The sequence below is a fragment of the Ustilaginoidea virens genome, chromosome 4 (genome assembly GCF_000687475.1).
Source record: "Ustilaginoidea virens chromosome 4, complete sequence".
Classification (NCBI taxonomy): domain Eukaryota; kingdom Fungi; phylum Ascomycota; class Sordariomycetes; order Hypocreales; family Clavicipitaceae; genus Ustilaginoidea; species Ustilaginoidea virens.
In genome coordinates this window covers 2,519,755-2,543,973 of record NC_057319.1, presented here as the reverse complement: position 1 = coordinate 2,543,973, position 24,219 = coordinate 2,519,755, and the positions used below count along the sequence as shown (strand labels likewise).

Here is a 24,219-nt window from a genome sequence, read left to right as displayed (position 1 = left end):
GACGGCCTGAGGACAGAATGTACTGGCCAGCGTCAGTTTAGCTTCACCTGCCTGCTGGGGACGCTTGAGATTACGTACCTAAGTACCTAGGTAGGTAAGGTAGGTACCTACCTCAGCACGGAGTACTAGGGTAGGAATCGAATATTATGTGCAGAGATATAGCTGATAATGGTGGGTTGGTAACTCGCGGTCATGACTCATCAATAAGCTCTCGAGAGTAGTTGTTGAGAAACGACGCACAGCAACAACCGTAGCTACTGCAAACGGCGTTGAAGTGAGGAAGAAACTGGACAGCAAAGAGGTACGTATAAAATAAATTTTATGCCTCTCCACAGCCTCACTGTCCCCTTCAGAGCTTGATAAGGAGGGTACAGTCGCGTTCTCATCACCTGCCAGGTACTCGAAAATCGTCCGAATAAAAACCTCTCCTCCTCCTGCCAAGGTCACGGCAGAATACTGTCTGGTTCAATTAGCGTTTGAGCGTTTGGTACAAATTCTATTTAACAGTTAAATGAGTAGCGTTCGGGTTGTATGGTGCACTTGAACGTCAATCAATCTGGCCGCGAATTCCCCAGCACCTTGCCCTTTGACGGAGCACTCTTCCTAGTCCACGGCTATGACCGTTTGACTTGCAATCAATCAATTGGGAAGAAAAAGAATACGAAAACGGGAGAGTGCCCATGCTCCATATCGACGACTGTATCGACGGGACGGAAGGCTGTGGCGAGGTCACTGGGCCAAGGTATGATACACACACAATCTATTCGAGACTCAGGTGCCTGAAGACCGGGTTACTTACTATTGGAAGCTTGGAACACTACGGACGTTACTCCGTACCTGCTTAGCAGACAAAGGCAGGCGAGCCTACTATGAAATCCGCCAATGAAATGATTACGTTTATGTGATGATGGTCGACGTGCCGCAGCTATTTATCGCATCGTTTCATCCCTCTGCGAGCATACTGTACCACAACCTGAATAGAAGATTGTAGGAGTTGCTTTATTTTATTTTGTTTTATTTTATTCTTCTTCCTTCAAGACAAGAGGGAATCGCTGAGGAGGTTACCTTAGATAATGAGGAGTAAGGCCAAGGCCCATAGGCAAGGCCGCAAGGGAAGAAAAATACTCGGTCCGTTGAACCTACGACACCTACAACCAACCGTGCGGTACGACGGGTTATCTGGTCACAACACCGCCTTTTGTGGTGGCGTCATGGTTGAATTAGACGGGTGAATGCAGGATAAAAGCTACACGGTTCATTCCTCGCTCAGCTGGCTTTTCTGCGCCAACACGTTGTAACTGTCGTTTTTGAGCCCCCGCCGCCTCGTGTGCGCCTGCATTGTCTAGTGTTAGGTGTCAATCTCTAGGGCTGCATACCAAGTAATTTTCAATCCGTTTCCTCGGTCCACGAAAACAATTGCGTCAATTGCACCGACAGTATTGAACAACTGTGTGTGAATTTCGAAAAGGTTACTCCAGAGTTCCGTACTATGTGAAGCTTCGACCGCAGAGGGTGGAAAGTTGAAACATCAAGTCCGTCTACTCTGGCCACTCGAAACAAGAACGAAATGAAAGGCCGATGATGACGGAAAGAGTGGGCGGATAACCATTCCTTGCGGGTTTTATTGCTGTGGGTCCGTCCTACCTGACGTTTCAAGTCCCTTCACAGTCGTGGTGACAGGCACCATCAGGCACGGAGGGTTGTCGTGTTAGCAATTGCTCGTTTAACCGCCTGTACCGCCAACAGCCCCTCCACCGAGGCTTCGTACTGGCAACTAAGACGCAACTTGAGTGACCACCGCCGTTCCTGCATCCTGGCGCAGAGCCACCTTGACAGAAAGCCCCTGTGGGGATGGAGAGACGAGGGGGGAGAGACGCCGACCTCTCAACCACCACCTCGCACTGACTGATTCCATTGACTGATTGAGGCCAACAACATGAAGGCACCCACATGATTCCAGTCCCCAATCCATCCCCCGTAGCGGCGCTTATGGCACCAGACACCATCCCAAACTCGGGATGCTGAGAGACTGCCGAGCCTGTTCGCAGGGCGAGGCGGCAGTTATCTTTCAAGAAAAGCTGGGCGTGTCCCGTGTTTCTGTAGGTACCAGGACAAGCCGGAGCAAAAGAAGGGGAAAACGCTTCCTGTTGTCGTAGTGGACAATAATAAACACCAGACCTCCTCAGCCGGAACCTATTGGACAAAGGGATGCGCAGTGTGCGCACTGTCTAATGAGCCTGGTGCAAAGGGCCCGGGGCTGGCTCAATGGTGTGGCTCTCGAATCAAAAACGGTTTAGTGCCTTGAATGGTTTGGTGCACAACTGGAGACGGCGCAAGAAGTTGCGGATTACGGGCATTACAAAGGCATTATACTCCGCGGGCATTACAACTACATCAAGACGAGAAGGGGGGGGGGGGGGGGAGGTCTGGTTGGTCGACCCGAGGTACCGGACGGTCACTAAAGTGGATCCAGATGAGCAATTGATTACCTCCAGCTCTTGTTGAACGACTGGTAAGGCAAGTCCGTTGGATTGGTCTAGGAATAGCAACGCAGTAACTAAGCGCTCGCTAGATGCTCAAGTTGAGCTGCGAACCCGTCAGCCAGAGATGACTCCTTACCTTTCTTCCACTCTCACGCCACGAGACGATTGCACTTACCTATTCTCACGCGTGTTACGACCATTGGAGCCTTCAACTAAACTGACTGTGGTAATACAGTGCACATGTAGCCATCCCTTTTGGGTGCAGGTGTGGGAAGATTTCAAATGTCGGCGAACTCCACCTTTCAACAGGTACATCTGGGTACTTTGTCCTAGCATCAGTACTTATGGAAACCGTTGGCACACAGGTGCTTGCCTAATGTTGCGGCGTGTATTTCGAGGAGACGCATGTACCTTGAACCGAGCTTCGTCTTGATTGGCCCACATGGTCCGGTACAAGGTCTTGGGACTGGGGCCTTGACCTGAAGTGGACCCCCTTTTCCTTGCTTGAGCCCTGTTTCCCTGACTCTCTGTCCCTTCGAAGCCCGAGACCCAATTCTCCTTCCCGCACTCTTGGTCCCCCAACCTTTTTTTCATCGTTGTCTTGCCTTTGCCCCTTGAACAAACGCATCTTGTCACTCGTTCCAGTCGTCCCTCTTTCTCATCGACCATACCTACTGCATCCCCGATTGCCTCGTCTATCGCTTTGAAGGCAGTCTCATCATTTGTTTCCTCTTTTTTATACCGTGGGTAATGCAGACCCTTTCCTTTACGGCATTCGATTGATTAGATTTGGTCAGAGAATTCCCTGTGCAAGCGACCATCTTCTCTCGCTTCTCGACTTGTCTCATCGAGCCTTGGATCTAGAGTGCGCACCGTTCCTCAGACGCGTCTACTCGACGCAACCGACATCGAATTTTACGATAGAGCTTGACTCGATTTTCTCTGTTCAAACTACGGTCCGACACGTCGTTTTTCCCTGGTGGAATCAATTTCGACCGCGTCTTTTTTTTTTTTTTTTTTTTTTTTTTTTGCCTTGTTGATCCTCCCGCTGGCCGAGTTTCTTTCGAAGGAAACTGGGTTTTCATCTCCAGATCATCAGGCAACTCGACCATACGGAAGTCGTCGTCTTCCTCTCATACCCTTGCGAATATCAAACCCTTCGAAAATGAGACCGTCAACAATAATTTATGGCGCCCTCGTGGCTGCAACCAAGGTCCGAGCACAAGCCAAGCAACCGCCTGCTACACTCCCATCCATCAACTCGTTCACTTCTCAAGGTTGCTTCTCTTCCTCGGGCAACATGACCTTGCATTCTCCCATTTCCGCTGAGAGAATGTCCTCCGCTGCCTGCAATAACGCGTGCAAGGATGACGGTTTCTGGCTGTCTGGTTTACATGGAGGATCGTGCTATTGTGGATACGCCCTGCCTCCACAAAAGGACTTGGTTTCCGACAGCAAATGCAACGTCGGCTGCACCGCATATCCTCTCGAGGCTTGTGGTGGCAAGGACGCTTACTCGGTTTACAATGTCGGCATCGAACTCCAAGTCCCCACGTATGACCCGTCATCCACCACCTCCAGCACTACAGCAATGACTAGCAGCAAAACCACCAGCTCCGCATCTCCGACGTCCAACGGTGCCACATCTACTTCAGACGTACCTGCCACTGTTACCGCGACGACTACCTCTCCTCCCGAGCCCTCTGAGCCTGCAAAAAAGAGCGGGCCTAATGTGGCCGCCATCGTCGCTGGTGTTGTTGTCGGCGTCGTCGCTGCTGCTGCTGCTATCGCTGGCATTGTCTTCTTCATGAGACGCAAGCGCAACGCCGAGATTGAAGAAGAACATCGTCGAAACGCGGCAGTCAATGCTTTTATCAGCGGCTCAAAGCCGCCAAGCAGCCACGGCAGTATTTCCATGACCGACTCCCGGTTGGATCCTGTCATGGCTCACAGGAGAATGAGCGACGGCAGCATTGCTGACAATGAGGACTATTCGCGAAGAATCTTGAGGGTGAGTTGGGGGGGTTTTTTTTTTCGCTTTGCCCTCATCAGCACTTGTACACTTCTGGACTAATCATGCTCGTCTTTAGGTCACCAACGCATGAGATGATTAAGCACGCCACTCATATTCACGACCCTGAGACTTCGCCATCACCGCAAACAACATCCATTCAAACCACTGCATCAATCTCACTCGTTTCAAGGCATTCAAGGCGTTATTGGGATGACAGCTCCTCCTGTCCACATGTTGGTCGAAGAGCTGATGATCTGGCGGCGTTACTTTATTTGATCACAAGGCGTAGGACTCATTTTTCTTCTTTGTATACGACTGCGCTCCGTGGCAATCATCGCGTACAAAATACGTCATGCAACAACCCTTGTCATCCATTCATTCAACGTTCGCTTTCTGCCGCACAATTCAACCTGGATACGAGAAATGGAAAGACGGGACTCGGCAACTGCGAATGCGGTCTTGTCGTTAATCGCTGCAAAGTTCGCCTCGTTTCTGGTCCGTGACAAGGTAAAGTCTGGACATGCGGAAGACACTACAGCGCGAAAATTCTCCTGAACGCCCCGTTGAACCCGTCACAATGGCCTCACTATCAATCATGAATGCGATGTACGTCGGGTCTTGCAACTAGCCCGTCATTGGTTGTACAGGATATTCGAAAGTGCGCACATGGAGGCTATGTCGTCTTATCAGGCGATAAAGGCTTGTGCATGCAACCTGATTGCTCTTTTGATTCGGACCTTTTTTTTTTATAAGATTATTTATTAAATGCAGATGGGGTTGTAGGCGAGGAGATCCAAGTGTGGAACTGTATTTACGGATTTGCAAATGGTAGCCATCAACACTGTATATCAATCCAATCCTGCTCTCTCGAGACTGTGAAGTCGTGTCTCTGGTGCGGCGACGTGCCCTTTGCGAATCGTCATCCATCCAACAGCCCATCTTACGCCGAGACATCAGAATACAGGAATGCGTGCTTCGACGACTTCCTAGCGCTTCTTTCTCGAAATAAACTGACCAGCCTCTCTCTACCCGCCAGTGCAGACCGGCAGCCGGGCTCATATTTGCCTGAAGACATCCACGGAAACATCACGGTAAAAAAAACCGCACAGTCTTTACCGGGAGCTGATGCTCATGGCAACAAGGTAGAGTTGAAGCCCGACTTTGGCCACTCCTGACAACAATGTCGTGTAAGATGCAGCTTATGACCTTGTACCTCGGAAAAACTCATCGACCTATATATCCAGTTCCTCATGCTGGAACACTTTTTGCCTCTTTTTTTTTTTTTTTTTTTTTTTTTGGCCTATTTGCAGAATAGGTTACGAAGCCACGGCAGTGAACATGACACATGATGAAGCAACTCGTATCCGTCATCCTAATGGTCCGACTCTCAGCCCCCCACACTGGCAAGGAATCGTTGCTTCATCCCAGCAGGGAGTGTCGGAGAATCGGCCTCTCTTCTCGAGCTAGTGTCGCCATCCCTGTCGTCATTGTAAAATCCCAAGAGGGCTTTATATTGCAAACAGCGGGGTTTACATGTGCAGGGAGTCAAGGTCCTCGGCCGCATACTGCGCAAGCCGCAAGATTCCGGAGAAGAGTCCCTACGCGGGGCATTGTTGGAGGTCCAGCGGCGCATGTCTGCGCGAAGGAGAGGCTGGCTCGCTGTAGCTTGAAGGAAACACTGGCAGCTGCCACTCTACAGAATCACAAGGGCGGTTGTTTGGCGGTGGCATACCTCATGATGGATGAATGGGAGAGGCATTGAAACGGTGGCCATGCCGATGTGCAACAGCGGAGGAGGATCGATGGGATTGCTGGGACGAATACTCCGTTCTGCAGGTGAAATGGCGCGCGGCAGTAAAAGATTAACAAGGAATACTGCACGAGTACTGTGGATCTTTGATTAGCAGGGAAACATTCCGAGGTGATGCTGGTTGATCTGCTGGTTTCACTCGGACGATTGAAATTGAAATCGCTTGACCTTGGTATGCGGTCCCGATATTGTGCGATAACCCGATAAGCCCGCGGGCAATTAGATCACGTGATACAATCACTGCACCTTGACCTTTTTGTGACGGGGGCCGCGAGAGCTGAAGCCGTGAGCCAAGCCTGTGTCGTGTCCGGCAAGGGGGACAAAAAAAAAAAAAAAAAGGCCTTGCAGAACAACAAAGAACAATCTGCAGATGAAGAAGCTCGTTCGCAGCGCGCACAGCCAATGCACAAGAGGTATACTCCCGGTCGCATAGCTTACTCGTCAAGCTCTAGTACGATCTCGCCGCAAGGCGTCGGCTTTCAACCAAGAACAACCTCGCCTTGCTGTTCCCGCAAATGACTTCCCCGACCGTTCCTCGCGTCCGTCGAACCGGGCAGAATACGCAGTTCACGTGAGTCACAGCAAACTGGACTTGACCCTTTTCCCCATGGACCGCGGCTGAACAAATGAGTCGTTACAGCTACAATCTGCCCCAAAGGGTGAGCGATGTCCAGACGTATCCCGTGCAATCTCCGCAAGGAGCCACCATCTTCGTATACGGGCACGAAAATGGTGTGACCATCGTATGGAGAGGCGGAAGGCGGTTCAAGCCGCAGCAGGAGAGGCACGGTCAAGACAAGCATCAAAACGGCACATCTGAGGATGCCATCATGTTGATCGACTCCGACGACGACGAACAAACACAATCCAACGAGGCTTCAGCCGCTCATCTTTTCCAGGACAAGCCTCAATTCGAAGACGAGCATGACGAGGGCCCGTATCCCGAGATTGTGCAAACGCTGGATTTAACCCTCGGCACCGCGGTTCTGCATGTGGCCGTCATGCCGGTGACACCTTCTATTCTACAAGACACCTCTTCTGCTGCCGCATCGTTCTTGTCTGAGAGGATGGTGCTTGCGGTCTCGTGTGTGACAAGTGACGTCTACATGATTACCGTCCCGTTGACCCCGCCGAGCCCCAAGAGCAAGGCGAGAGAAGAGCTTCGGTCGAGTCTGTTGGCTGGGCAGGCCGGGTCTGGAGCCTGGGGTGAAACACTTGTGCTGCTTGGTGGTCAAAGAAGGCGCAGCGACCGATTGGCAATCACTTTGGTTTCGCCCAAGTCGTCAGAGCCCAAGAGAAAGCTACCGAGGGCGGTGGTCGCGGCTTGCTCTCGTCAAGCGTCCGGTACGCTTATGCTGTGGGATGTTGCCCTGGATCTCCAGCCTAAAACGGATCGACCTATTGAGCCCTTCCAAACCGAATTCCTCCCCCACCCTCTGAACAGCATCTCATTCAACCCAATCCATACGACACAGCTGCTCGCCGTTTCACCACACCATGCAGTAAGGATATACGACTATGCCGTGTCCGCCCTTCCGCCTGATTCAGAAGCCGCTGGCCCGTTCCCCACACAAGGCTCGTGGCTTCTATCCCTGTACCAACCATACGCTCGACCGACGGCGTCTAGGAAACCAGTGCTTGACGCTGCGTGGATCTCGCATGGGCGTGCCATTTTTGCTCTCATGGCAGACGGCATGTGGGGAGTCTGGGACGTTGACAGAGTCAGTCCGTCGGCATCCAGCAGTGCAGCGATTGCCACCAAGTTGAAATCGGGGGTCAAAGGCGCCGCGTTGACAAGTTTTTGCATCTCGGGGTACGTCGAAGGCACCGGCTCCTTGAGAAGTGTGGCAGCACAACAACAAAAGGAGAACCACACTGGAGAGTTTGCGCCCATGACCCCTCACACTCGACGCCAGGCTACAGCTTCGCTAGGCTGCGCAAACACCCTGGAATGCCTGACTGCTGTTCAGGGTGGATTGAGAGTCATCACACTACCAGCCAGAGGAAAAGCACTGCAGGATGAAAGTGTGGTGCTATGGGTTGGGGGCCTGGAGCACGTGTGCGTCATCCCTGCCATGTCGAAATTCTGGGAGTCACAGCTTCGCAGAGGAGCCGGCGGAGGTGTGAATCTGTTTAGCGGAGCGCAGCCGACCAGGATGATCAAGCTTGCCGACCTCTCAACAGGCCTGTTGGGCGAGAGGTTATGTGGTGTCGACCTCTTGCTGGCAACTGGAAACCCCGGCTCAGCTGGTGAAGAGCATGGCGGGCTACCTGTCGATGTATTGGTTCAAGGGGAGTCCCGGCTGGTAATTGTTCGGTATGGTGAGGGTGATTCTGGAAAGAATGTGGGAAGCTTCATGCCTGGGCGAACAAGACGATTATTCCCAAGAGGAGAGGGATCAAGTGCCATCGTTGTGCACGGCAAATCTGACCGAGCCACGAGCCTATCGTTCAACCTAAGCACCGCAAAGCCCGGCACGCTAAGACACAAATCATGCCACGACAGCCAAGATGGCGCAGCCTCTGGCAGACAAGCCGATTCTTCAGATTCTCGACCCCGCGTAGGATTCGAGTTTATGGACACTATGAACGCAGCCGCCGATGTAAGCGCCGACTTGACCGCTCGAGATGTGGAAGCTGAGATGCTCGACATTATGGACATTGATAAAGCATTGGAAAGCATGGAGGATAGCAGAGGAAGCGGCAGGAAAAAGGTATACTTTGAACAAGATTGAGGGCAGTTGCGGACAATCTGTACAGAGGGGGATAACGGGAGCTACATAGACGAGAAAGAAAGAAAAAAAGGGGGGAGGGGGTTCTTCCAAACCTGGAGAAGTTGTACGATACCCAGACAGACTTGGTCATGAGCGGGCTAGAACATGAAAGCACAGGGAAGATGGGGGGAAGGCGCTCTTGAAGTTGGGCGATGTTTTGACGTGATGATGCGACGATGCGACGACGAATTCGCAGCCAGTCCGCACGGCAAGGTGGAGCGCAAGGCGAGATCAATCCTTGACGACTCTGTATTCCGAGCGGTAAATCAAAGCAAAGTATATGTACACGCGTTCGCATGTATGTATCATTCGATGGCGCGGGCGCGAGTCAAGGGTTGCCATGCAACCTAATTGCCTCTCCCTGGGCGGCGCGTTCAAGCTGCTCCGTGATCCTTGGTTGCCTGCGACTCTGGGAAGCGATTCTCGGATGCGGTCAGTCAGGGGGAGTTGCAAACTTGAATGGGCAACGGCCATCGAAACATGGATGAAAAACGAAAGGTGCAATGCTAGCTGCTCGGTCGGTTTTCTGTTTCTCTTGTTCCCTGTTTGCTATTTTCGCGTCACCTGTTGTTGTCCATCCGGCAGTACTCCGTATAGATGCAATCTAGACTCGGGCTTGCTCCCACCATGTAAGATCACTGGATGAAATGAACTAATAAAATGGGCCAGGGGCATCCATGATGGCTAGGATTCTCTTCAACTGTGGGCCACTTTAAGCGTCTGGTGCGCGACAACGGCGCGTCACGATGACCTGAGTAACGTTCTCTTCTGGCGCGTCTCTTCCCACTAGACGGAAGGCGCCAACCGGATTACCGCCCCGCGGCTCCTTCTCTCTCTTGAAACAACCCTCACCCCCCTCCTCCCCCCCCCCCCCAAAAAAAAAGAGAGGGGAAAGAAAAAAACGTCCCATAAGATCCATCCGATACCCTAGAAAAGGAGTCTTTTGCGGCGTCTTTCCATCTAAAATAAAAGACGGCTGTTTGATCCTATCCACCCATCTTTTGTTTGAACGTCACGGGGCCGGTAGGTAGTCCGACATCAAAGGTGCAAAGATGGGCATCAAGCAGCTGTTCCAGATCATCAAAGAAGAAGCTCCAGATGCCATCAAGGAAGGAGAGATCAAGAACCACTTTGGCCGAAAAGTCGCCATTGTACGCCAATCTCGCTCTCGGCCTGTTTTGTGTGAGTCCGTGACTAACCGGGAGCTGGCAGGATGCGTCCATGAGCATATACAGCTTCCTGATTGCCGTCCGCTCCGATGGCCAGCAGCTCATGAACGACAGTGGCGAGACCACATCCCACTTGATGGGCATGTTCTACCGCACCCTCCGAATGGTTGACAATGGCATCAAGCCGCTCTACGTTTTCGACGGCGCACCTCCCAAGCTCAAGTCGGGCGAGTTGGCGAAACGATTCCAGCGCAAGCAGGAGGCCAACGAAGGTCTGGAGGAAGCCAAGGAAACGGGTACCGCCGAGGAAGTGGAAAAGTTCTCGCGGCGGACGGTACGTGTGACGAGGGAACATAATGCAGAGTGTCAGCGCCTGCTGAAGCTCATGGGAATACCGTACATCATTGCGCCGACAGAAGCAGAAGCTCAGTGCGCCGAGCTGGCTAGGGCTGGCAAGGTCTACGCAGCAGCGAGCGAGGACATGGATACCCTGTGTTTCAACACGCCGATTCTGCTGCGACATCTGACCTTTAGCGAGCAGCGCAAAGAGCCCATTCAAGAAATTCATCTAGCCAAAGTGCTCGAGGGCTTGAATATGGAGCGACCGCAGGTAAGTTCATCTGGTGCGAAAAAAAAATAAAATTCAAAGAAAGAAAGAGAAAAAAAGAGAGAAAAGGCCCTGAGTTATTCAGCTGACGAAACCTTGCGAATAACCAGTTTGTTGACTTGTGCATTCTTCTCGGCTGCGATTATCTCGACCCGATTCCCAAAGTTGGCCCGACAACTGCGCTGAAACTGATTCGCGACCACGGTTCGCTGGAAAAGGTGGTGGACGCCATCGAGAACGACTCCAAGAAAAAGTACACGCTGCCCGAGGACTGGCCGTACAGGGATGCACGAGAGTTGTTTTTCCAGCCAGATGTCCGCAAAGCAGATGACGCTCTTTGCGACTTCAAGTGGGAGAAGCCCGATGTCGAAGGCCTTGTCAAGTTTCTCGTCACCGAGAAGGGCTTTTCCGAGGACAGGGTGCGCGGCGCAGGTGCTCGCTTGGAAAAGAACCTCAAGTCTTCTCAGCAAGCTCGGCTGGAAGGCTTCTTCAAGCCAGTCCCCAAAACAGACGAGGAAAAGGCTGCTCACAAACGCAAATTGGACGAGAAGAATGAGCAAAAGAAGAAGAAGCTGAAGCAGGACAAGAAGGACAAGGCTGTCCAAAAAGCAAAACCCCGCGGCACCTGAAACGTTTCAATGGAATGTACGGACCTGGCTAGGCTTGGCTGACAAATGAAGATGAAAATGACACTGGAGCATGGTGTTTTCTTGCTTGCTTGCTTGCTGGCTTGCTTTGTTTCCTCTTTCCCTTTTTTTTTTTTTTTTCGGAGGTGGGCATCTCGGGCATTGGAGCATCCGGAAAAGTGTAAATCGGGAAATGATTAAATGTCGCTTGTTTTGACGGGGCAACAGATCTCTACCTACCTACCTAGGTACATATCTACCTACCCACACATAATAATAGCAGTAACAGCTGTCGGATCCTAATAGCTTTGCAGTTTGCCAGTGGCTCGGCACAAGTTGACGGGACGGGTCAATTATTTGGCCAAACAACCTCGGTCAAAACGGCTGTTGGCCCACGGGGCCATGACGGGGGACCCAGACCCACTGGCCTCGAGGGCAAAGGTTGCTGCATCCGGGGGGTTCTCCATGACATCAGCCCCGTCACATGCCAAAGTAGGTAGCTACGGACGCGGACGAAACGACGAGGCAGCAGCCAATCAACGCTCCCGCAGCGGGTGATGGAAGCGCTGTGTAACCTGTCCTTTCGAGCCTCGGATTGTGCGGAATAGCTTTACTTCTTTTTTACTCGGGCTCATTTCCCCTTTCTTTTTTTTTTTTTTTTTCCCCTTGGTGTTTGGCCAGGTCCGGTCAGGGCGGTGACCGTCGCCGGTGGATGGCGGGCAGGCAGCAAGTCCTTGATGTCAATGGCACCGGGTGTGCTGGGCCCTGGCCAATGCTCTGCAGCGCATTGTTAATATGGGGAAGGGGGGGCCTGGTCTTCTGGGTCTGCTGATGCCTGTGCTTCTGTCTTGCTCCCCCGCAAGCTGCTCCAACCCACCCCCGGAACCTCCAGGTTTGCAGTGGGCTACTTGCCTTTTGTGGGGGAAGTGCTCGCTGCACGCTGCTCGCTGCTCGCTGCTTCCGGGGCGGACATGGGCGCATGTGATTGACGTGCCGAATGCCGACACTCGCCAAAGTCGACAGCCCCCAGGCCCATTAATTGCCCTTCCTCGCCTTCTTCTGCCCTCTGTAGGTTGCGTGTTCTTGACTGCACAGTGCTCTCTCTCTTCTCTTCTTCTCTTCATCTTTCTTCTCCCCCCCCGCATCTCTTCCCCAATCTTCCATCTTCCCTCGCGGTTCTGTTGCTCAACCGAACCGCCGTCCAGTGCAGCCAGTCCACCATGTCCAAAACCTTCACCACCAGCGACGTCGCGTCGCATAACAAGGGCGATGACATGTACATTATTGTCGACGGCGACGTCTACGACATAACCAAGTTCCAAGATGAACATCCCGGTATGTTGTCCCACAAGGAGGGAGGGAGGGAGTCGCCGTCTTGCCTTGGCTGCCTTGGCTGCTTCGGCAAAAGACTATGTCGCCACGTTTGACTTTGCTGACTCTCTCTGTGCTTGTCCGGTATCATCAGGCGGTAAAAAGATTCTCGCGCGCGTCGCCGGCAAGGACGCCTCCAAGATTTTCTGGAAATACCACAACGAGGGCATCCTCAAAAAGTACAAGAGCAAGCTGCAGGTGGGCTCGCTCGACACCAAGCCCAAAGCTGAGCCGAAACCCCAGCCCAAGCCCGCGCCTGCGCCGGCCCCCAGCAAGGCAAAGGCACCCTCCAGTTCCGCCGCGTCTGGCGATGAGCAGTCGGAGCCTCTGGAGCCCTTTGGGGCCTTGATCCCCTTTGCCGACCCTTCGTGGTACCAGGGCAACTTCTCACCCTACTTCAACGAGACGCATGCCGCGCTCCGTGCCGAGGTGCGTGAGTGGATGGAGAGCGAGGTTGAGCCCAACGTCACCGAGTGGGACGAGGCAAAGAGGGTTCCCGAGGACATCTACAAGGAGATGGGCCGCCGCGGCTACCTTGCCGGTCTGCTGGGCGTCACGTACCCCACCGAGTACGTGCCCGGCGGCGTCAAGTCCGTTGCCGCCGAGAGGTGGGATCTCTTCCACGAGATGCTCCTCACCGACGAGCTGTCCCGCGCCGGGTCGGGAGGCTTCGTCTGGAACCTTATTGGCGGCTTCGGCATCGGCTGCCCTCCCGTCATGAAGTTTGGCTCCCAGGCCCTCAAGGACCGCATCCTGCCGGGCATTCTCGCCGGCGACAAGCGCATCTGCCTGGCCATCACCGAGCCCGACGCCGGCAGCGACGTGGCCAACCTGACCTGCGAGGCCAAGCTCAGCGACGACGGCAAGCACTTCATCGTCAACGGCGAGAAGAAGTGGATCACCAACGGCATCTGGGCCGACTACTTCACCACCGCTGTGCGGACCGGGGGTCCCGGCATGAACGGCGTCAGCCTCTTGCTCATCGAGCGCGGCCCCGGCGTCAGCACCCGCCGCATGGACTGCCAGGGCGTGTGGTCCTCGGGCACCACCTACATCACCTTTGAGGACGTCAAGGTGCCCGTGGAGAACCTGCTCGGCAAGAAGGACAAGGGCTTCGGCGTCATCATGACCAACTTCAACCACGAGCGCATCGGCATCATCATCCAGTGTCTCCGCTTCTCGCGCGTCTGCTACGAGGAGTCGGTCAAGTACGCCAACAAGCGCCGCACCTTTGGCAAGAAGCTGATTGAGCACCCCGTCATCCGCATGAAGCTCGCGCACATGGCTCGCCAGATCGAGGCCTCGTACAACTGGCTGGAGAGCATGATTTACCAGTGCCAGAAAATGGGCGAGCACGAGGCCATGCTCCGGCTCGGCGGGCCCATTGCCGGGCTCAAGGCCCAGTCCACCGTCACCTTTGAGTTTTGCGCCCGCGAGGCGTCCCAGATCTTTGGCGGCCTGTCCTACTCCCGCGGCGGACAGGGTGGCAAGGTGGAGAGGCTGTACAGGGATGTGCGAGCGTACGCCATTCCCGGCGGCAGCGAGGAGATTATGCTGGATCTGAGCATGAGACAGTCGCTAAAGGTTGCTCAGATTATGGGCATGAAGCTGTAAACCTGACTCACGGTTTGCCGAGGGCACACACAAAGATTGATTGGATGAAGGGATGTATTTTGTTTTATTTTACTTTATAGTTTCTTGTTTTTTCTTGTTTTTCTTGTTTCAAAGCGCGAAAGGGCCATCAGGAGGACATGAGATACTAAGGGACCAGCTTTCTTGGTGTGTGTGTTTTTTTTTTTTTTTTTTTTTTTTTTTTTTTTTTTTTTTGCGCCAGACTCATGTCATATTTACCCTGTATTTTGATTCCCTCACAACCACATAACCTAGGGGTTTTCTAGATGATAAAAGGTGCACGTATCACTTTGAAATCGCGAGTCGTGGCGACACCGTCAACCACTATGCAGCTTGAGCCGGAATAAACGATAAACAAATTCATGGGCCCTGATAGGTTGGTCCGCGGTCACGTGACGGACGGGAAGTTGCAGGACCGCTGCCACACCCATCGTTTGCCATTGCAGATGGATGCACCGGTGGAAGCTGGAGCATTTAGGTGCCTGGCAGAAAGCTTGGCTTCCTTTGCTGGTGCTCGGTTAAGAGACCAGCTCAGGTACCAGGTAGTTACCTACGTCTTTAGGTTAGGTACTAAGGTAGGTACAGTAGGAGGTACCTAATTCATCGTTTATCCTGGAGAATAGCAGGTAGATTAGGTAAGCAAAGCTGAACGGCACAGTCGAGACTGCGCTGACTCAGCGAGCCTGATCAGCCGAGCTACCAGGCCCACATGGTACCTTTGATACTGGGCACCAACCAGTAGGTCAACCGTCAACGTATTGACAAAGAGGTACCTGGAGAAAATCGTGGTTCCTACAGAAGACGGATTAGAGCCCTTGGGATAGGGGTTGGAATGATGTGCGCTGAACTGTCGGACATTGAAAAATGTTGATACTGTCCATTTAAAAGCATCGATAGATGCACGTGGATCTGCTCCAGCGAGCCAGCGAAATAGCAAACGTATGCTTGCTGCCACGGATGTCGATCGAGTTCAATCAATAAGTTAGGTACCTCTTTGGGTACCGGGCGGTACCAGGCACTTGCTGGCAGCTTGTCTGCGGGGTACTCCGTCCTGGAGAGGGCTGCCCCCAAGGGCCTGGCTGCTAGTGGCCTGTTAGCCGGCGGGCAGCCTCACTGAATCCCGTGGAAACTTGGCCGCTCTACTCAACTTTAACCCGCACAATTATCCATTCTCCCTGCAACCCTTCCATCACCACCGACATCTGCTGACACAACAAACTTGGCTCCACGTCCACGCGCAAACCCCCCCCCCCCCCCTCCAACAATCAACCATCAACGAAACAGGCACGACAAGTGCACAGCTACGCGGCCATCGAGCACCCCCTTTCAACGACAGCTGGCTGGGGTTTTCTTTTCCTTCCCGCCCTTGGCCAAGAATCCTCTGCAATTAATTGGCCAGCATTTCGACCCTGAACGCAACTCTCCCCAGCCTCCTTTCCCGCGTCGCCCTTGTGCATCTCTCTCCGCTCTCCACCCTCCGCCAAAGAAGAACAGAAAAAAAGAAACCACCGCGAGGTCGATTGATCCCGCACCTTGACCATTGCAACACCACGAGTGCCAAGGGAACGCGGACGTGAAACGTGCCCTGCTCTACGAATTGTGCAGTCCATTGACGGACTTGGAACCATACTCTCTCCTCGTATTTCCTCATTCCTCAAAATGACCGACCATCTGGTAGATCAGCTACGAAGCACACAACTCAGGTTCGTAAACCTGATGCGGGACATATCGCATCTTGCTGTTGATTTTTTTTTTGTTTTTCCCTCGCCTTTCCTAGCTAGGCGTCGTGCAGAGGCGAGTTTGTGAGATTTTTTTTTTCTCGTCTTTTTGCTGACTCGTGTTCCCACGTCTGCAGCGATGCCGTCCCTCCGCAAAGCGACGACTGGAAGAAAAGTCTGAAGCTCCCTGCCAAGGACAATAGACAGCAAACAGAGGTATGCAGATGACTTGAAGCATGGTGCCGCTCCCTGTTCCTTTCCTTTGCACCACATTTCTCTCCAACATGAACACACGCACACACACACACACACACACAAAAAGAAAAAGAAAAAAAAAAAAGAGAAAAAAGTTCCACTCAGACTAAAGGGGATCTTTTCCTCTTTTTCTACTGCAGGACGTAACGAAAACGAAAGGCTTGGAGTTCGAAAACTTTGCATTAAAACGAGATTTGCTCATGGGCATTTTTGAAGCTGGTTTCGAAAAGCCCTCTCCGATTCAAGAAGAAGCCATCCCCGTTGCCTTGACGGGCCGGGATATCCTCGCCAGAGCAAAGAACGGCACTGGAAAGACGGCAGCGTTCGTCATCCCGGCCCTGGAGCGCATCAACCCCAAAGTCTCCAAGATTCAATGTCTCATTCTCGTTCCCACTCGTGAGCTTGCCATGCAGACGTCACAGGTCTGCAAGACGCTCGGCAAGCATTTGGGCGTCAACGTCATGGTCACCACGGGTGGAACTGGCCTGCGTGACGACATTTTGCGTCTGCAGGAACCCGTCCACATTGTTGTCGGTACCCCCGGCCGCATCCTCGATCTCGCTGGGAAGAATGTTGCAGATCTCAGCGAGTGCCCCATGTTCATCATGGACGAAGCCGATAAGCTTCTGTCTGTCGAGTTCACCCCGGTCATTGAGCAGCTACTCCAGTTCCACCCCAAGGACCGTCAGGTGATGCTCTTTTCCGCCACTTTCCCGCTGTCCGTCAAGGATTTCTCCGACAAAAACATGGTCTCACCCTACGAAATCAACCTCATGGACGAACTCACGCTCCGCGGCATCACCCAGTACTACGCCTTTGTGGAGGAGAAGCAAAAGGTTCACTGTCTAAACACGCTCTTCTCCAAGCTCCAAATCAACCAGTCCATCATCTTTTGCAACTCGACCAACCGCGTCGAGCTGCTCGCCAAGAAAATCACCGAGCTGGGCTACTCGTGCTTCTACAGCCACGCTAGGATGCAGCAGCAAGCTCGCAACCGCGTCTTCCACGACTTCCGCAACGGCGTTTGCCGGAACCTGGTTTGCTCTGACCTCCTCACCCGCGGTATCGATATCCAGGCTGTCAATGTTGTCATCAACTTTGATTTTCCCAAAAACGCCGAAACCTATCTGCATCGTATTGGTCGATCCGGTCGTTACGGCCATCTTGGTCTAGCTATCAACCTGATCAACTGGGAAGACCGTTTCAACCTGTACAACATTGAGAGAGATTTGGGCACCGAAATCCAGCCCATTCCCTCCAGCATCGACAAGAGTCTTTACGTCTACGAGAATCCCGAATCAATTCCCCGCCCCATTACCACCCTGCAAAAAAATGCTCAGCAGCCTTTGCAGCAGAGGCTGTCTCAGCAACCAACGTCTCAACCACAACCACAACCACAACAACAACAACAACAACAACAACACCACCAGAACCACCAAAACCACCAAAACCACCAAAACCACCAAAACCAACAGCAACAAAACCAACAACAACAACAACAACAACACGGTAACTGGCAGAATCAGAACGGTCAGCACAACGGCTTTGACGGCGGACGCAGCGGTCGCGGTCGCAATCGTGGTCGCGGTCGCAGTCACCGAGGAGGAGGCGGAGGCGGAGGCGGCAGTCGAAGCCGTGGCCAGCCTCGCGAAGCTCAGTCATAATCTACACCCACACGCATCTTTTTCGCATGTGGGTTGGTTACGGGAGGATGAGAAGACGAATGTGAGTCTTATTTTGAGCTTTGGTTTCTATGCGTTGGCATATCCTCTTTCTCGAAATCACATAGGAGAAGACGTATAGAAAGGAAAGAGAAAGGGGCCAATTTTTTTCCTTGATTCATTTTTTTTTGTTGGGCTGTATACTATTCGGACAGGTTTCTTTGGCGAATCGGCGGAACGGCAAACTGGACTTGATCTGCAACGTGGCCGAACGGAAAACCCTTTTCTGAGGCCTCAATGCCGGCATCATATCTTTTTCAGTCCTTTGGCGTCTTTTACTTTTTTTTTTCTTTCTCTCAGCGCGCATCCGGGGAGAGAAATCCGGGGTTATCAGATGCCCCGGCAGTGAAGACTTCAGCTGTTCCTCACAACTTCATTTCACTTTCCAAACCCGATTTGCATTGGCACAGGTTTTTTCTCTTTTTTTTTTTCTCTCCTTTCTTTTCTTCTTCCCTCGTTTGTGGCGTACGTATGTACCCCGAGGGTCGGCTCTGGAAACATTACGCCTGATCACGGAAAAGACCCTCGCACACACACATCCGCGCATTATGAAAGCGTGCGATGTCGAGACGAGCTTCTTTATCAATTTTTTCCTTCTTTTTTCCGGATCAAGAGGAGATCACCGGCACAGAACTTGGGACTTTGGAATGCGGCTGTATCAAAGCTGTTGGCGTAGCTTTTGCATTGGAATGGTGTTGGCTGCGGAGGAGGAGCAAATGTGGCGAGGCGTATCAGGCTTTTGCTAGTGGACACGCCGTCTTTCTGCTTGCTTTGGCCTTGCGATTCGTCTTGGTCAAGGGGGAGGGGAGTCAAGGAGAATGGGACGAAACAGCGCGGTGGGAGGCTGCGACCGGGGTTGATGATACCATGGATGACTTTACGAAGGACGACAACTCGAGGCTTTGGCACAAGGTGGCTCGAAGGGGGGAAGGGGGAAGGGGGGATTGGCTTTCAGACGACCGAAGAGGTGATGGATGTGATGGATGTGACAAAAGAATCATCACCGAGTCTGGGTTGCTAATGGAGCGGGAGGAGTGGGAAGAGGGGGGCGGGGGGCTGCGGTGACGAAAAGCGAGAAAAAAAAACACGGAAAAAAGAAAAATAATTAGGGACAGGAGCGCTAGGCAGGCGAGACGGCTTCCGGACCAGCTTGTCGATGGAATAGGAGGGGCGGGGGACAGACAGGGCGCAAGTTGGCGTCTGTGGGTGGTGTTTTCCAAGGGCAGTGAGCTGGTGAGCCGGACAGCCTAGCTGGAGCAAAAGGATATCATTCTGTCCCGACATGACGACGCCACGATGCCACGATGCCACGATGCCGTGATGCCGTGATGCCATGACGCGTGCATGGGGCAGGTGTACGGTGCTGCCCACGACGACAAGCCAGGGAATGACGCGAGAAACCACGGTGCACGAGGTCGAACCGAGCACAGACGAGCAAATCAAGTATTGACGGGAAAGCCTACGCCGTGAGGGGGGTAATCATGATTCCTAGCTACTACGAAACGCCACACAGCTGATTTTTGTTTTTGTTTTTTCCCTTTCTTTCTTTCCTTCTTTCTACCTCGCCCGAACAACCAACCCACGCACGCCGGAGAAGGAGGCAAAGGAGAAGAGGAAGGCAACGAGGACGAGACGAACAAAAGCAGGCACCCGGGGGGAAGGGGCCCTTGCGTCACCGTCACCGCATCTTGCCCCGCAGAGCATCGACTTCTCTCTGCAGGGCATGCAGGTCGGCCAGGAGGGCGGTGCTCTTGCCGGGGTCGGGGGGGGAGGCTGCCTCGGCGCCGGGGCGGTTTCGCGGCGGCGGCGGCGGCGGCGGCGGCGGCTTGGATTCCGAGGACGGGCGACGGGACGGTGCGTCGAGGTTGGTGAGGCTTGGGGGACGGGGGGCGGGTGTCTGGCCGGCAGGCGGCGGCCGTCGGGGAGGAGGAGGAGCGGGAGCGGCAGCAGGGGCAGGGGCAGAGGTGCCTCGTGGCCTGGAGGCGTCGGGCGGTGCCGGTGCTTGTTGGTCGCCCCGGCTCCTGCTGTCGGGTGGTGCGCGCGGTGCTCGGGGGGGAGGCGGCGCGGGAGCCCATCTCCGGCTGCCGTGCTCTGGCCGGGCCGCCAGAGCCGCGCCGGGGTGCTGGCCGGGCAGGCCGGGCTGGCCGGGCAGGGAGTCCTGGCAGCCGCTCGGGCTGGTCGGCGACGGGGGCGCCGGTGTCGGTGCGCCCTGTTGACGCGGCCGCGGCGACGTGCCGTGTCTGGAGCTCGGCGGAGGGGGTGGTGGTTTCCTCTCCCCGTTGACGTGGAGCACGTCGTCGTGGTCGTCGTCATCTTCGTCGTCATCTTGGTCATCTTGGTCATCATCGTCGTCGTCGTCGTCGTCGTCAGCAGCGACTCGAGACGTCGCGCCCGGTGCAGAGGGTGCGTCGTCCCCCGCACTGCCCGTCATGAGCAGGCGCTTGAAGGAGTCGACGTTGAGCGACTTGCGGCCCGCCGCCGTTGTTGCTGCCGCTGCCGCCTCCCCTTCCCCCTCCTCTGCTTCCTCGTCCTGCCGCCGCGTCGGCGGCTTGCCGGAGCCCTCGCCCTCCATGTCTCGCAGTGTCCTGCTGAACGGGTTCGCTGGGAAGCCGCCGTTCCCTGGATGCGACTCGGTCGTGGAGCCGTCGGCAGAGGCCCTGTCAAAGGGGTCCAGGCCGGCATCCGGCGCGGACGGCACGCGCGGCGGCGACTGCACCCGCACCTTCCTGCCGCCCGGGGATCGCCTCCCGATGTCTCTGTCTCCCCTGCGGAACGGGTTGGACGACATGTTTCAGCAGCGACCAGCAGGGCAAGCCAGCGCTGGCGCGACCCTCGCCGGGGGGAACGCGCAAGGCCGAAGAACACACAGGTCGTGCGCTGCGTCGGCCGGCCGTGTCTGCCGGCGAGAGGCCTTTGCATCCGAGGGTGCAGTGCAGCAGCAGCAGCAGCAGGCGCTGGTTTCGCTTGGGTTGGTTTCGCTTGGGTTGGTTCGCTGGGTGGTGGCGGTGGTGGTGGTGGTGGTGGTGGCTGCTTTCCGGGCCGCCGATATGGCTGACGATCCAGACAGAGACGCTCAAACCTGTGCTTGCTGCTTCGCCTTGGGGTTTGTCATGGCCACGGCCACGCTCGGGTCAGCATCCAGCTTGTGCCTGTTGTTGTCTCGAGGAGCAGCAGCGGGGCAGGCATGTCAGGGGGAGCAGAGCCGAAGGGGGCAGAGCCGAAGAGGAAACCAGACTTTGCTCGACGGCGTCCCAGAGGAAAAAGGGCTGCGAAACGTCGGAACCATCGGACGAGAGAAGAGGCAAGGGCTGGAGAGGCAAGACGAAAGGGGGGCCTGAGAGAGTGGAGCGCCTGAGATGGAGGGCTCAAAGAAACATTTCGACTTTAACATACATGACACATGCACAACACATGCACAACACATGCACAGCACATACATAATAAATGCACAATACATGCATTGCGTTCCAGGAAACCCACCCCTTCGCCCACCGTGCCAAGGACTTGCCAGACTGTGCCGTGCTGTGCCGTGCTGGCTTTGCCGTGCTGGCTTTGCCGTGGACCCACCGTGTGCTCCGTACAGTGTCGCCGGCAACTCAACTGCTTGCTGCCGGTTGATGTAAACGGCTTGGTTCGTTGTTCGGTCCGGCCTGCCCCACTCTCAAACACTTGCGCGAGCCGCCAGCGAACGAACCGACCAGCGAACCGCAACCGCCAGTGCCAAATCATGGATGGCGTTGAAACGCCGCACTCTGGTGTCGAGAGCAGCAAAATAACGGTCGAGAAGAAGGAAGAAGAAGAAGAAGAAGAAGAAAAAGGCCTCGTTACGGGAAGCCCGCTTGGCCGTCAACCCCATCCACCAGCCATGCCACCATGCCACCATGCCACCCTGCCACCTGCCTCTGTATAGTTACTAGTTACACCTTGCGCCATCCACCCATCACCAATCACCACCCATCATCACCCATCATCACCCATCACCGCAAAGCGCACACACACACACACACACACACACACAAGACAGACTCTACTGCTACTTGCGCTCAACTTTGGCCAGAACCGCGCGGGATACAACGCCGTTCCCTCGTCGTCGTCAACGTCGAGTAAAAGTACAAAAAGAACATCGTCGTCAAATGTCAAAACAAGTCCAAGCCAAACCAGAGCCCCTTCTTCTCGGACTCGTTCGTCTGACTCGCAACCATCATGTCAAGTCAATGAGATTGCGTCCGTCAGGGGAAAAAAAAAGAAAAGAAAAGAAAAGAAAAAGAAAATAGCTCAACATGGACATCATGGCCCTGATGCACTGCGCTCCGAGCGTACGCATCAAAAAAAAAGCCGCGATTCCCTTTGGCTTCCGCCAAAGTAAGCAATATCCCAATGTAACCAGCCTCCCCCCCCCCTCCCAGAAGCCGGGCCATGAAAATTCCATACCAACAAGCCCAAAACGCCACAGTTCAGTCATTAAAACAACAAGGGGCCCAACAGGACAAAAAAGACAGGTTGGAGGCGGATGATGAAACCACGGGGGAAAAAAAAAAAATCTGCATTATGCCTTGGGAGTGGAAGCCTTCCTGGGAGTAGCTGGCTTTTTTGGTGTAGAAGCCTTCTTAGCACTAGGCTTTGCCGTTTTGGAAACACGGCCAGTCTTGGTCTTGGTCAGGCCAGAGTCGGTCTAATCACACAATTCTTAGCGTACTGAGCCACACACACACACACACACACACACAAACACGCAAGGGATAATATATCGCGACTTGGACGAGTTGTGTGACAATATCAACATACCTTGGCAGCAGACTTCTTGGTGGTGGCAGAAGCAGCCTTCTTAGGAGCGGCTTTCTTGGGTGCAGCAGCCGTCTTTTCCTCGGGCGAGGCGGCCTTTTTGGGAGCGGCCTTTTTGGCGGCCGTCTTTTTGGCACCCTCCTTCTTGGCGACGGGCTTCTTAGGCTCGACCTTTTTCTTTGCCAACTTGGTGCCGCCCGAAGGACCCTTGGGCTGGGCAAAGATGCCCTTGTCAACACCGGCCTTGAGGGCCTTGTTGAAGAGAGAATCAAACATGTTGTCCGAGAGAGCGGGCAGCTCGTTGTTGTTCTTGACATATTTCTTCAGGGATTGCCGACTAGAGCCATTGCGATCCTTGAGCTACAGTGCGCAGATAGAAAGACGAAGTTAGCAACCGTCATCCGCACGCACGAGGGACACGAATCCATGGTGAAACAGTGTCGCAAAACGAATCGTCCTGCATAAGAGGCAGCAACGATTGCACCATGAGCGGCTTTCCTCGTCGCCAACGGCTCTCCGGCGCAACAAGAATGAGAAGAAGAAGAACAAAGACAAGACAAGACAGAGGGGGGGGGGGGGAAATGGAGGGAAGAAGAAGAAGAAAAAAAACCACTTTCGGGCACGGGTAGGCCATGTGAGACCAATGGGAGCAATGAACATACGTTGACAATGGCGTCGGTAATCATGTCCTGGGACGTATTAGCGGGCGTGGTCTCTCAACACGGCCAAGGCAACAGAGCGAATGCGAACCTGGTAGGTGGCGTGAGAGGCCTTCGCCTTGGGGGCAGCAGCTCCGTCAACCTTTTTGGGAGGCATCGTGATGGATGGATGGATTGATTGATTGATTGATTGATTGATCGATCGATGGTTACGTGAGGGTCGGCAAAAGAAACGCGCAGGGATCGGTATTTTGTTTGTAAAACAAACAAAGAGACCACGGCAATCGCCTCGACGGAGATGAACAGCTAAACGGGGGGGTAATATAATAGAATAAAAAGAAGAAAGAAAGCAGGCGGGAGGCTTGCGCGATCAAGTGGGAGCAGGCAAGGCAAGACCAGCTCGGTCGGGCGCGTGGAGGGGATGGGGCTTGTTTATATATCGGGCGGGGGGAGGAGCGCAATCAGTAGCTCCTGCCCTGCCCTGCCCTCCTGCCATGCCCTGTCCTGTCCTGTCCTGTCCTGCCCGGCCCGGCGGCGCAAGGTGCTGCTGGATGCTGGGGCTGGCGTGCTGGCGTGCTGCACTGCACGGTGCGCTAGT

At 54.2% G+C, this 24,219-nt stretch overlaps 7 protein-coding genes across 7 annotated transcripts; 5 read left to right on the top strand and 2 right to left on the bottom strand.

Annotated features, from left to right (window-relative positions):
• Window positions 1-3,648: 3,648 nt before the first annotated feature.
• Window positions 3,649-4,588, top strand: UV8b_05129 (uncharacterized protein; the record flags this gene model as incomplete). The annotated part of the gene is made up of 2 exons (XM_043142627.1): window positions 3,649-4,494; window positions 4,574-4,588. The coding sequence occupies 2 exons, from the start codon at window positions 3,649-3,651 to the stop codon at window positions 4,586-4,588; spliced, it is 861 nt and encodes a 286-aa protein (XP_042998561.1).
• Window positions 4,589-6,822: 2,234 nt separating this feature from the next.
• On the top strand, window positions 6,823-9,042 carry UV8b_05128 (uncharacterized protein; the record flags this gene model as incomplete). The annotated part of the gene is made up of 2 exons (XM_043142626.1): window positions 6,823-6,878; window positions 6,948-9,042. 2 exons carry the CDS (start codon window positions 6,823-6,825, stop codon window positions 9,040-9,042), a joined length of 2,151 nt encoding a protein of 716 aa, XP_042998560.1.
• Window positions 9,043-10,133: 1,091 nt separating this feature from the next.
• UV8b_05127 (uncharacterized protein) lies at window positions 10,134-11,486 on the top strand (the record flags this gene model as incomplete). The annotated part of the gene is made up of 3 exons (XM_043142625.1): window positions 10,134-10,232; window positions 10,294-10,860; window positions 10,968-11,486. The coding sequence occupies 3 exons, from the start codon at window positions 10,134-10,136 to the stop codon at window positions 11,484-11,486; spliced, it is 1,185 nt and encodes a 394-aa protein (XP_042998559.1).
• Window positions 11,487-12,703: 1,217 nt separating this feature from the next.
• UV8b_05126 (uncharacterized protein) lies at window positions 12,704-14,468 on the top strand (the record flags this gene model as incomplete). The annotated part of the gene is made up of 2 exons (XM_043142624.1): window positions 12,704-12,818; window positions 12,949-14,468. The coding sequence occupies 2 exons, from the start codon at window positions 12,704-12,706 to the stop codon at window positions 14,466-14,468; spliced, it is 1,635 nt and encodes a 544-aa protein (XP_042998558.1).
• Window positions 14,469-16,145: 1,677 nt separating this feature from the next.
• On the top strand, window positions 16,146-18,123 carry UV8b_05125 (uncharacterized protein; the record flags this gene model as incomplete). Its single annotated transcript, XM_043142623.1, has 3 exons — window positions 16,146-16,189; window positions 16,342-16,420; window positions 16,600-18,123. The coding sequence occupies 3 exons, from the start codon at window positions 16,146-16,148 to the stop codon at window positions 18,121-18,123; spliced, it is 1,647 nt and encodes a 548-aa protein (XP_042998557.1).
• Window positions 18,124-19,858: 1,735 nt separating this feature from the next.
• UV8b_05124 (uncharacterized protein) lies at window positions 19,859-20,968 on the bottom strand (the record flags this gene model as incomplete). Its single annotated transcript, XM_043142622.1, has 1 exon — window positions 19,859-20,968. One exon carries the CDS (start codon window positions 20,966-20,968, stop codon window positions 19,859-19,861), a length of 1,110 nt encoding a protein of 369 aa, XP_042998556.1.
• Window positions 20,969-22,726: 1,758 nt separating this feature from the next.
• UV8b_05123 (uncharacterized protein) lies at window positions 22,727-23,778 on the bottom strand (the record flags this gene model as incomplete). Its single annotated transcript, XM_043142621.1, has 4 exons — window positions 22,727-22,852; window positions 22,966-23,322; window positions 23,625-23,651; window positions 23,713-23,778. The coding sequence occupies 4 exons, from the start codon at window positions 23,776-23,778 to the stop codon at window positions 22,727-22,729; spliced, it is 576 nt and encodes a 191-aa protein (XP_042998555.1).
• Between the last annotated feature and the right edge of the window lie 441 nt (window positions 23,779-24,219).